The sequence below is a fragment of the Myotis daubentonii genome, chromosome 14 (genome assembly GCF_963259705.1).
Source record: "Myotis daubentonii chromosome 14, mMyoDau2.1, whole genome shotgun sequence".
Taxonomy (NCBI): Eukaryota; Metazoa; Chordata; class Mammalia; order Chiroptera; family Vespertilionidae; genus Myotis; species Myotis daubentonii.
In genome coordinates this window covers 58,209,629-58,220,972 of record NC_081853.1, presented here as the reverse complement: position 1 = coordinate 58,220,972, position 11,344 = coordinate 58,209,629, and the positions used below count along the sequence as shown (strand labels likewise).

Here is an 11,344-nt window from a genome sequence, read left to right as displayed (position 1 = left end):
GCTCTCACCAGCTGACCTAGGAGGTCAGGTCGGTAGTGAGATGCAGGTCTTTCCTCCGCGCCCCCCCCCCCCCCCACCCGGCCGCTCTCAAGCTGGGTTCCTTCCTTCGTTGTCTGGCCCAGTCCCTCCCGGGATGGACGGGTCCTGCGAGGGCTGAGCTCCCAGGAAGCCTCGGTGGCCTCCGTGGACAAACTGTGGATCCAAGGCAAGAGCTGGAGGCAGGGCTGGCGGACACGGGCCACAGCCGGTGCGGGACCCGCCAGCCCAGGGCTGCGCAGGCGGCTGCTGTTGTTTGGCCGCCACCCAGGCTTTCACAGCACAAGGCTTGGAGAGGCCAGAAAACCGCCAAACAGAGCAAAGCAGGGCCTGCCGGGCGGGCGCGATCTCCGCCAGCTGCTGCCCTCCTGCTCTGGGCCTTGCTCCGGGCCAGGCTCCGGAGCTCAGGCGGCTGACGCAGCCCTTCCCTATATCCCCCCGGGCGGGGGGCATTGGTAGGGGCCCCTGTTCCCACTTACCATCCAGACGCTTCCAGAATCTGCCCATTTCAAGCCAATACAGCGATGACATTGGGCCTCTGAGCGCGTCCTCCTGCTTTCAGGGGGGTGTGCCGCGAGGCGGGCGAGTTTAATGCCCTGCCTCACCCGCGGCCGGGCCAGGGCCAGCCAGGCTGCGCGCTCCTCCAGGCCAGGCCTCCTCTGGCTGCGGCCGTGGCCATGGCAGCATCTGCTCAGCGGCCCTGCGGGCAAGGGCGACTCCGGCTCTGCCTCAGGCCGCCTGGCCGCGCTCCCGCACCAGCTCCCGGCCGGTTCGCCCCGTGTGCTGGTCCTCCCGGCTCTCCTGACACCGACACCGGCTCCGGTGGCCCAGGGTTAGGGGAAGGCTTGCAGGCCAGAGGGATCTGTACCCGGCATTTTTTCCCTCCAACAGGTTTTGTTGGGGGCGGAGAGGGGGGAGTGAAGTGGATTTTGAGGAGGAAAAACCTGGGGCAGGAGGTAGGGAATAGAAAAGAAATCCAAGTGTAGCTGCTTTGCTAATCGCTTTATAATCAGAACAAGCGAGTGGAGAACGGCCTGTGCAGAACAACACACTAAGGTTCAAGATGGAGGTGGCTGCAGGCAGGGCGGGACGGGGCGGGGCTGCAGTCCCTACTGCTGGTGGGTCACTGGTGTGCAGTCGGTCCGCTAACGTCCCCTTGGCCCGGATGGAAGCACATGAGTGTCAGTTTCATGTGTCACGTAACCACCGGAGTTCCTCCCCAGGGGAGCGCCAGGCGGGGCTGCACTTAATGTCCGACTCCTGGCTCTGGCCGCCACCCTTCTCCGTCCTTCCGTCCCTTCCTCCAACGCCCGAGGGGCACCTCCCTGAGCCCTGCTGCCCCTCCTGCAGCATCGCCTTTGTGATCACCCCCTTTCTCGCACGTTTCAGGGAGCAGGGCTGATCTCCTGGCGGGGGAGGGAGTGCAACTCTGGAAACCATTTATTACTCTAAGTTGAAAGTTTAATCATTTTATTTTTTAAATATATATTTTTATTGATTTCAGAGAGGAAGGGGGAGGGAGAGAGAGGTAGAAGCATCAATGATGAGAGAGAATCATGGATCGGCTGCCTCCTGCCCACCCCCCACTGGGGATCGAGCCCGCAACCAGGGCACGTGCCCTTGACCAGAATCAAACCCAGGACCTTGCAGTCCGCAGTCTGACGCTCTATCCACTGAGCCACACCGGCCAGGGCGCAAGTTCAATCATTTTAATTCAAAGCCGAGGCCTGTGGAGAGCGCCCTCAGCATTAACAGCTGTGGCCTCATCGAAGGGTCTGTCCAACTTTTAATGCCAAAGCAGGACCGCTGCGCTGTGACTGCTGAGTTACGACATCTGTTCCTCCTGTTCCATCTGTGCCCAGCAGCCAAAGGTCAGGGTGACTCAGTGCCCAGGCACTGCGTGTCTCTGTGCAATGCCCAGTGAGCTTGTGTCTTAACAAGTCCGGCTAATTAAAACCACACTGCCGGACAATCAGCAGGAAAGGGTATTCTGTTGATTTTATTCCTAAGGCTTGTTTGTTTGAACTACTGTGCCTGCCAGGTTCAGTGAGCATGACACAGCCCAGACACGTCCCAGGAGGCTGGAGCGTCTGTGGCTCTTCGGATGCCAGTAGAGATTTGGCTCTGCCCTGGACCAGCCTCCTCTGCCTTCCCAGGGGGAGGCCCGTGGCCTGGGCCCCGAGAGCCACCTAGGGGCTCCTCCCTCTGCTGTGACTCCTGCGGCCGTCTGAGGAGGAAACTGAAGCCAATGACAGCACAACTGTCTTAACATCCGAGTTTCCAACGTCACCCCTAAAGCGCACCCTGCTCACCGCCCATTGCCTTCCTGTGCTCACGGCCTCACTCAGTTCCATCTGAAAGGAGAGTGGAATATGAGCTCCAGAAAAGCCGGCCGGTGTGGCTCAGTGGTTGAGCATCGACCTATGAACCAGGAGGTCACGGTTCAATTCCCGGTCAGGGCACACGCCCGGGTTGTGGGCTCCATCCCCAGTGCGGGGCGCGCCACGATTCTCTCTCATCATTGATGTTTCTCTCTCTCCCTCCCTCTTCTCCCAAAGTGCCCAGGACACAACAGCCTTTCTGCCCTCAGAAAAGATGGTTGCTTCCTAGGAGGGTTGAGCAGTTGTGAAAAATCCCTCATGCCAGGCCTCAGGCCAAAACTCTTCCTCCAGCAGGCCTTTCCCAGCTGGCTGCCCCAGCGCCCCAGCGCCCCAGGGCCGGGATCCATATTGACAAGTAGGTTTCCCGCGTAAACCACTGTTCCCGCTGTAAATATTTATCTGGAACCAAGATCTGAGTGTTCTCCTCCACAGTCCGGGGAAAAGGAACCTGCGTGGCAGAGCCGGGCCGCGGCGGACGGATGGCCTCTCCGGGACCTACCCAGGCGCAGGGCCCCTCCTCCTTCGCACCCTCCTGCTGCTTCCGTCAGAGACTGGCTTGAACTGGGCCTCCTGGCCTTTTCATCTGCTGCTTTGATCATTAACAACCCACAACGCCCCCAGTGGCAGGTGGGTTCCTGGGTGCAGGGGAGGGCACGGCCCCAGGTGGTCTGTCACCTTCCCCCTGGTCCCCTGGCCCCTTCGGATATGTCCCTGGGATTGAGGAGGAGGGTCTGGCGCTGAGGAGCCAGAGCGGCGGCCAGGAGGTGAGGGAGCAGGAGGCAGGAGGGACCCTGGGCCCAGCAATGAGAAGCAGGCCTCTGAGCCCAATTTGCTGGCTGGAGCCACACAGAGGCAGAGCCCACTGAGCAGAGTGGCCCCGGGGCCACCTGGCGAGAGTTCAGACTCTGGTCCAGACCCACGTGGCTAGACACCGACAGCGAGGGAAGTGGAACATGGAGATCCGGCTGCGCTGGGGCCAGGGTCTCCGTGTCCAGCCCACGGCCAACCTGGAGCTGGCCTTTGAAAGAATCCTGGCTCTGCTCTCAAGCCTCAGCTGTGACCTCCACTTGGCCGTTCACTCATCTCTCTCCTTTTTAAAAAATTAATATATTTTTATTGATTTCAGAGAGGAAGGGAGCGGGAGAGAAAAACATCAATGATGAGAATCATGGATTGGCTGCCTCGACTGGGAATCGAACTCTGACCTCCTGGTTCATAGGTCGATGCTCAACCACTGAACCACCCGGCCGGGATCTCTCCTTTTTCTCTCTTTTTTTTTTTTTTTAAAAAAACATATTTTATTGATTTTTTACAGAGAGGAAGGGAGAGAGATAGAGAGTTAGAAACATCGATGAGAGAGACACATCAATCAGCCGCCTCCTGCACATCTCCCACTGGGGATATGCCCACAACCCAGGTACATGCCCTTGACCGGAATCGAACCTGGGACCCTTCAGTCCGCAGGCCGACGCTCTATTCACTGAGCCAAACCAGTTTCGGCCTCTCCTTTCTCTATCCCTTCTTCCTCAGCTGCCCCTCGCCCCCAGCCGCCCCAGGAGCTTCTAAGACCAGCTCCTGCCCTGAGTGCTGGGACAGAGCCTGCCTGCCAGCACGGCCAGTGGTCCCAGTGGCTTCAGCATTGACCGTGGGGAGGCGGGCAGGGGAGGGGAGCCGCTCCTAGGGCAGCTGGGCAGCCAAGCCCTGACTGTGCCTGGAGTTCCCGTGTGCGGAGAGCAGGCTCCAGAGCTCTTATTTGTTCTCGAAGCTGCGTGTTTCCATTTCGGTCCTGCTAATCCCAGCGCAGCCAGTGTTTCCACAGAAACAGCCCGCGATTGCCTGGCTCGCCCAGAGGAACTGGGGGGACAGGGAGACGCCACCCCGCGTTCCTCAGTCTGTTCCTCCCGAGCCGAGCCGGCTCTGGGCCCAGCCCCGCCGCCAGGGGAGGGAGTTGTATGACAACCAATGTTCCGGCTCCTGTCCCCTCCAGGGAGCCCCCGAGAGCCCCACCTGCCGGGGAGCACACCTGCCCGCTGCAGGAAGCGGTGCCCAGGCAGGAAGGCCTCCTCGGGCCCCTGGGGAGCCGGTGCTGAGGGGCAGGTGGCAGGGGAGTGACCAGCTTGCGGCCCGAGGGGCACTTCCCGGAACAGCTGTGTCTACAGTGCCAGGGTTCCAGGAGCACGGCCCCTGCAGTGAATGGGAATTTCCACAAACAGAGCATTGCCCGGCGCGAGGGGCTCAGCGTCAACCAGAGCCAGGAGGTCACGGCTCAATTCCCGGTCAGGGCAGGGCACAGGCCCCGGTGGTGGCTCCATCCCCAGTGGGAGGCGTGCAGGAGGCAGCCTGTCAATGCTTCTCTCTCATCATTGATGTTCCTCTCCCTCCTCTCCCTCTCCCTCTCCCTCTCCCTCCTCCCCCTCCCCTCCCCCCTCCCCCCTCCTCCTCTCTCCCTCTCTCCCCCTCCCTCTCCCTCCCCCTCCCTTCCTCTCTGAACTCAATAGACAAACCTTTAAAACAAAACCAAGCCCCCGCTGGCCCAATAACCAAGGCCAGGGTGCTCCTGGCTGCAGTCAGGTTGATGGAGGGCTGGTGGTGGGTAGGAACAATTTAGTTCCCAGGAAAGGCGTTCCATCGGGGCCATGAAAACTGCCAGCTTTCTAAACAAAACAAAACACAAGCCCTGGCTGGTTTGGCTCAGTGGATAGAGCGTCGGCCTGGGGACTGAAGGGTCCCAGGTTCGATTTCGGTCAAGGGCATGTACCCTGGTGGCAGGCACATCCCCAGTAGGGAGTGTGCAGGAGGCAGCTGATCGATGTTTCTAACTCTCTATCCCTCTCCCTTCCTCTCTGTAAAAAATCAATATATTAAAAAAACACACACACAAACACAACAAAAACTAAACAGAGGTATATGGGGCGCGGTTAGTGTTTGGACAGGTTCAAGCCTCGGACTGATGAGAGGGCACAGTCCTCTCGTTGCCACGTGCACGTCCCAGCTGGAGGGCAGAGCCCGCCCAGCACAATCATAGCCATCGGCCGTAGCTGTGAGCGTGAGCCTGTGGTTCGAACACGTGGCCCCGCGTGCCTGAGTGATGGAGTTCAGGTGCATGTAGTTGAGTGGGGTTGAAACCAACGAGAACGCTGGAAACAACGTGATCACGCCCCTACTTTGCCTCGTGGCATCTGCTATAAAATAAAGACTCGGCTTGTGGGCGCGGGCGCTGTCTCCTCATCAGGGAGCAGCGTCCCACCCAGACCCAGCTTTCATTCCCTTGTCTGTCTCTTCTGAGCCTTTCACCCCCCCTCCCCACTCGGGGTCACTGAGCCAGGCTGAGCTGGCGGGGCACATAAGGCGCCCTGGGGCCGTGCCATGGCCGCCACAGGGGCACATCTGTGGGCCGCCAGGGAGCCCCTCTGCCCACCCCAGCCTGCCCCACGCTCTACCCTTGTCCCCCGGCAACCGCCTCCACCCAGTCAGGAAGCCCCCGTTTTGGTCTTCCAGGGTGAGGGCCCTGCCATCCCGGCAGCCGCCCCGCCACCCCGGGACGGGGATTGAGTTGAGAAGCAGCTCTGACCCGCCCGCAGGGAAGGGACCCCCAGGAGGCCCTGCCGAGCCTGCTGCCGGCCTGGCCTCTGCCCACCGCTGGGCACGGCGAATGGCAGTTCGGGCAGGTGCCTGGTGAGGGAGTCCATGGCTGGTTGGCAGAGATGAGGGTTTTAAAAAACTTTATAATTCCTTCTTTCTACAGAAGTGATACATGCCCATGGCAATAGGTTAGAAAACACAGGGAAAGAGGAAACTGAACCCCTCCGTGTCCCCTCCGTGACAATGCCCTGCACATGTGCTCATACGTTTTCACAAACGGGATCAACTGCATTTAAAAAAAGTAACACATTGTAAATTTTAGAGCAATGAGGTTTGCAGGAAAGTTGTAAACACAGCGAGTTTATCCGTGCCCCTCACCCAGCCCCCCAACGTGAACGCCTCATCTCACTGGCAGGTTCGTCAAACTAAGAGCCTAACAGATGCATGAACAGGACCAACCAGTTTCCCCTCCTGCTCCCGCCCGGCCACTGCCTCCTCTCCTTGGCCGCTCTCCGCTGGCCCGTCTGTCATGACGGTGAGTCCCGGCCAGGGCCCCGCACAGCATCTCCCAGGGCCAGGCTGGGCCCCCGCAGAGGTGAGCTTTGGATCAGGGGGCCCAAGGCAGGGCGCCTCCTCGTCACACCGCGGGGTGAGTGGCCCCGCAGGACGCAGGCTGCTCGCCTACAGACCCGTTCCTCCTTCGCCCTCCATCCAGCTCCCTCCGGCGGGGCGGGGGCGGCGGGATGCACCGTGGTGACCTGGGCTGCTGACTACCCCGGGGCCTGGCCTCTCCATGCAGCCGCCGCCTCCTGTGCGCGGCGGCCAAGGCCAGGAGAAGAAACTGGCCACCAGCCCCACAGGCTGGGAGCTCACTGCTGGGTCGGTCCTTGGCCTACCCTCTGCCTGGGTGGGTGGCGGCTGTGCCCCAGGGTGGCCAGGGCTCTCAGGGTGCAGGCAGGCGCACCATCGAGCCAATCCGCTAAGGAGCGGGTGCCTGGTCTCCCCCTCCGATCCCTGAGCCCGGAGGAGTCACCAGACCTAACGCAGGGGTGAGGTCCGTGGCCTCTAAATGTCCTGGGGGGTGGTCCCCTGGGCCTCCTGCTTGGCTCTCTGGTCTGTTGGGCAGCCTCCCCCCCCAACCCCCGCCTGAGCCCAGGAGGCACTTACCTGCCACTGTTTCCGAGAGGCTCAGGCCTTGCCGTCATTAGGTTCCTGAAGGAACGCCATGCTCTTGAGATTTCTGATGAGGCCCTTTCTTTCCAGGGTGTATGGAGTCAGCCTTGCTAAGCTCTGGGGCTGTGCTGACCTCGGGGGCAATGTCCTGGCCTCCCTCCCTCCCTGCCCACCTTGACCAAACAGGGCCATTGCCCCACCCTGGCCTCAGGGTCCCCAGGCCTGCAGGGGCATGGATGAGGTCCAGGCATGAAGGTGGATGGGAGGCACCTGTGTGCACCTCTCCCTCCCCACCCACCAGCTAGGGCCCAGGTGTCTGAAGTGGGGGTGGCGGGGAGGCCTCATGAGAATGCCGTCAAGAGGGGACCGGGGATGCTCCCAGCCCCTTTGAGGGCAGGGCTGGGGATCGAGGGAAGGCTGGTCTAGAGATGAGGAGGGCCTCCACCAGGCCCACCAAGCTCACTGGCTGTGGCCGCAGGGGCTCATGGGAAAGAACACCAAGGGGCACAGCAGAGGCCACAGCCCACACCTGCCTTGAGCACCAGGTATATTGACCGTCAACCAAAGAAACAGGTGCAAGTGCAGACAAGGAACAGTCAGAACTATTTCAAAGCAACAGGAAAGCAAAACAAAGCAAATGAAAACAAAGCTGGGCTCCCAGCTCCGAAAGGGAACTGGAAGTTAAGGGCCACCCCTCTGAGAAACGCGACTGCGCGGCACCCGCCTCCGCCTCCCGGGAGGCACCGGGCGGGCGCCCCTCACTCCACGTGGTATTTGAAAGAGCCCATCAGGTGGTAGTCCTCCTCCAGGTCCAGGACCGTCTGGACCACGCTGTGGTCGTCGAAGGCCCGCCGGAGGCTGCTGGGGTCGGCCTCCACCGCCTTCTGCGGGCTCTCGTCCATGAGCAGCGCCCAGGCCTCCTCCGTGAAGGGGGAGTCTCCGCAGGAGTCACACACGCGGTTCAGCTCGTTTTCAAATTCCAGTTTCCCGGCCAGCTCTTCAATGGTCCGGATGCTGGTGTTGTCTTGGAAACAAGGACACAGCGTTACGCTCCAGGGAGGTCTCCGAAGGCAAAGTGAACGCATGTGGCTGCTCAGCTGGGTTTGCACAAGGCGGGCATGTCCGCGAGGGCAGGCCGGCTGCCAGAGCCCGGGCCTAACCTTAAGGGGGCTCAGTGCCCCCCTTTCTGGCTCTGCTGTTAAAGTGCCCAGCTATCCGCAGCCCCCAAGGAAGTTGTGGGCAGGAGAATACAGGGGTGCACATGTGTGTCCCGGCTCTCAGGCATGTGGAGAGAGTGGGGTACAACACCGCTGACCTGCAGGGCGAGCAGAGGTAGCCAGGCCTTCAGCTCACCTCCTGGGGCGACGAGAGGAGACTCAGCGCCCTAAGGCAGTGGGCGGGCAGGGTCTCCCCCCACTCGCTGGCATCTCCCTCCCCTCCCTGAAGAGCCAACAGCTCCAGGGCTAAGCATCCCTGAAGTACGAGCCGTGTGTCCTGTGCAATGAGTCATGGAAACAGGGGTCACATAGCTCACCCACAGAACGTACAGACGTGCAGAAAAGTGTCTGCCAGACGCACAGCACGCTGTCAATATCTCTTGGTGGTGGAATTAGAGCGGAGCTTTGGGATTTTTTAAGTTAATGTTTTGATTTTTTTAGAGGGAGAGGAAGTGAGGGAGAGAGAGAAACATCACTGATCGGCTGTCTCCTGCACACCCCCTACTGGGGACCAAGCCCGAAATCTGGGCTTGTGCCGACTGGGAATGGAACCAGTGACCTCCTGGTACAGGGGTCAACACTCAACCAACTGAGCCACACCAGCCGGGCTAAGATTTCATCATGAGTTTCCACCACAGCTGGACTCCCCCCGCTTTGTCTACGTCCTGTTTCCTGCAGATCGCAGCTCAACCACCAAGTTCTGGGGCCTTGGGCTGCACTGTGACTGTGGCATTTCTGAAATGGCTCCCCAGGCTGTCGGCTCCACGCAGGTCTCTGCACAGAGCCTGCCAGGAGCAAGGCCAATGCACCGACCAGGATGAGAAGGAGTGGTCTTGCTTGACCCCCGCCATCGCTGGCCCGCGGGGGCCTCTGCTCGAGGCGAGGCGGAGCGACCGGTACTCACCGATGATGTCCAGCAGGTCCTTCGTGACCTCTTGGCTAGAACTGCTGAGAGGCAAATTGGACTCAACCTTCAACTCTTTCTCCAGATCTTTCCTGCAGCTCCCGGGCGAAAAGAAAAGGTGGGGAATTAGAGCCTCTTTCAAGAAAAATATTATTAGTGTGTGTTTTTTAATGTCCTTTTTTAAAAAGTATTTTTATTGATTTCAGAGAGGAAAGGAGGGAGAGAGAGAAACCGTGATGAGAATCATGGATCGGCTGCCTCCTGCACACCCAGCTGGGGATCAAGCCCGCAACCCCGGCCTGTGCCCCGGCCGGGAATCGAATCGTGACCTCCTGGTTCATAGGTCAATGCTCAACCACTGAGCCACACCGGCCGGGCCCTCTTTCAATAAAATATTGACGGGGTGTTAGGGAATGTTTAAGACAAAAAAAAAAAGGACTGGCAACTGTTTGTCACGTAAGCTGTGATGGAGGCCAACGGGAAATTACTACAAAGTGGCACCGACCAGGGCATCACACACGCCGGTCAGGGTCTCCGAAACCGGGATAATCACTTGTGAGCCGAGCCAGTGAATGGCTCCTCGTTCTCTGCCCACAGGGCAGCCAAGATGGCGGCTTGGGGGGGGGACCGGCCGGGAGGGGGGGGGGACCGGCCGGGAGGGGGGGACCGGGGCCGGGAGGGGGGGGGGACCGGCCGGGCGGGGGGGGGGGACCGGGGCCGGGAGGGGGGGGGGACCGGCCGGGAGGGGGGGGACCGGGGCCGGGAGGGGGGGGGGACCGGCCGGGCGGGGGGGGGGACCGGGGCCGGGAGGGGGGGGGGACCGGCCGGGAGGGGGGGACCGGGGCCGGGAGGGGGGGGGACCGGCCGGGAGGGGGGGACCGGGGCCGGGAGAGGGGGACCGGGGCCGGGAGAGGGGGACCGGGGCCGGGGCCGGGAGGGGGGGACCGGGGCCGGGAGAGGGGGGGGCCGGGGCCGGGAGGGGGGGACCGGGGCCGGGGCCGGGAGGGGGGGACCGGCCGGGCGGGGGGGGGACCGGGGCCGGGAGGGGGGGGGGCGGGAGCGGCGGCGAGGGCGAGGCCGCCACGGGGCAAAGGGCAGCAGGATGAAGGTTTTTCTCTCGGCGCCATAAAACAATGTGGGGGGTGGGTAGGCGCTGGGGGGAGGGGGGAGGGGGGAGGGGGGACATCCGTAACACCATCGACAATAAAGTTTATTTTAAGGGGAAAAAAGGAAGAAAAAATAATGTGACTTGGAAAACCAGGATCTTGAACACTCACTTCTCCTCTGGTTGTGCCGAGTGCCTTCCATCACCCCTCACCCCAAACACACACTCACACTCAGTCACACTCATACACTCACACTCATACACTCACACTCTCACACTCACACACTCACACACTCTCACACTCTCACACACACACTCGCTCTCACACTCACACAATTTCGGGCCGGACCGGGAGGCGGGCGGAGCCGGGGGGAACAGGCCGAGCTCCCGGGGCGGGGGACGGGCCTCCGGGGCGGGGCCGTGGCGGGGTCACCTGGCGCCGTCTCTGCGCCCGCTCTCCCCGGGCGCCGGGCTCCAGGGCGGCCGGTCGGGGGCCGGGCCGGGGGCGCCCAGCACGTTCTCCTTGCTGGCCAGCGGCCTCCTCGGGGCGCACGGGGCCGGCGGCTTGGCGCTCCCGGGGGCCGGGGCCGGGCCCTCGTTCTCGGGGCCGAAGGGAGCGGCCGGCGGGTGCGGCCAGCACAGCCCGGGCGTCGGGAGCGGCAGGGCCCCCCGCTGGGCGAGCCGGACGCCCTCCCAGGCCCGGTCGATGGCCGCGGTCAGCTCCTTCCGGCAGCGCCGCAGCTTCTCGGACATTTTCCCTGGAAGCGACCGCGTGTTCGTCACGTCAACACGAAACGGAGCGGCCGGACGGCTCGGCGAGGCCCGAACCACCACGCGGGCCGCCCGCCCCCATCCGCCTCCATCCGCCCCGGGGTTCCCGCGTGCGGCCCGGGGGCAGGGGACCCCGCCCCAGGGGACCCCCCTTTCCTCCGCGGGGACCCCCCCT

The 11,344-nt window shown here is 62.1% G+C and overlaps 1 protein-coding gene across 1 annotated transcript; it reads right to left on the bottom strand.

Moving 5' to 3' along the window:
• Nucleotides 1-7,866: 7,866 nt before the first annotated feature.
• Nucleotides 7,867-11,242, bottom strand: C14H3orf62 (chromosome 14 C3orf62 homolog). The gene is made up of 3 exons (XM_059664747.1): nt 10,832-11,242; nt 9,294-9,385; nt 7,867-8,196 (listed from the first exon to the last, which is right to left on the bottom strand). Exons 1-3 carry the CDS (start codon nt 11,149-11,151, stop codon nt 7,931-7,933), a joined length of 678 nt encoding a protein of 225 aa, XP_059520730.1. The 5' UTR covers nt 11,152-11,242; the 3' UTR covers nt 7,867-7,930.
• Nucleotides 11,243-11,344: the final 102 nt, after the last annotated feature.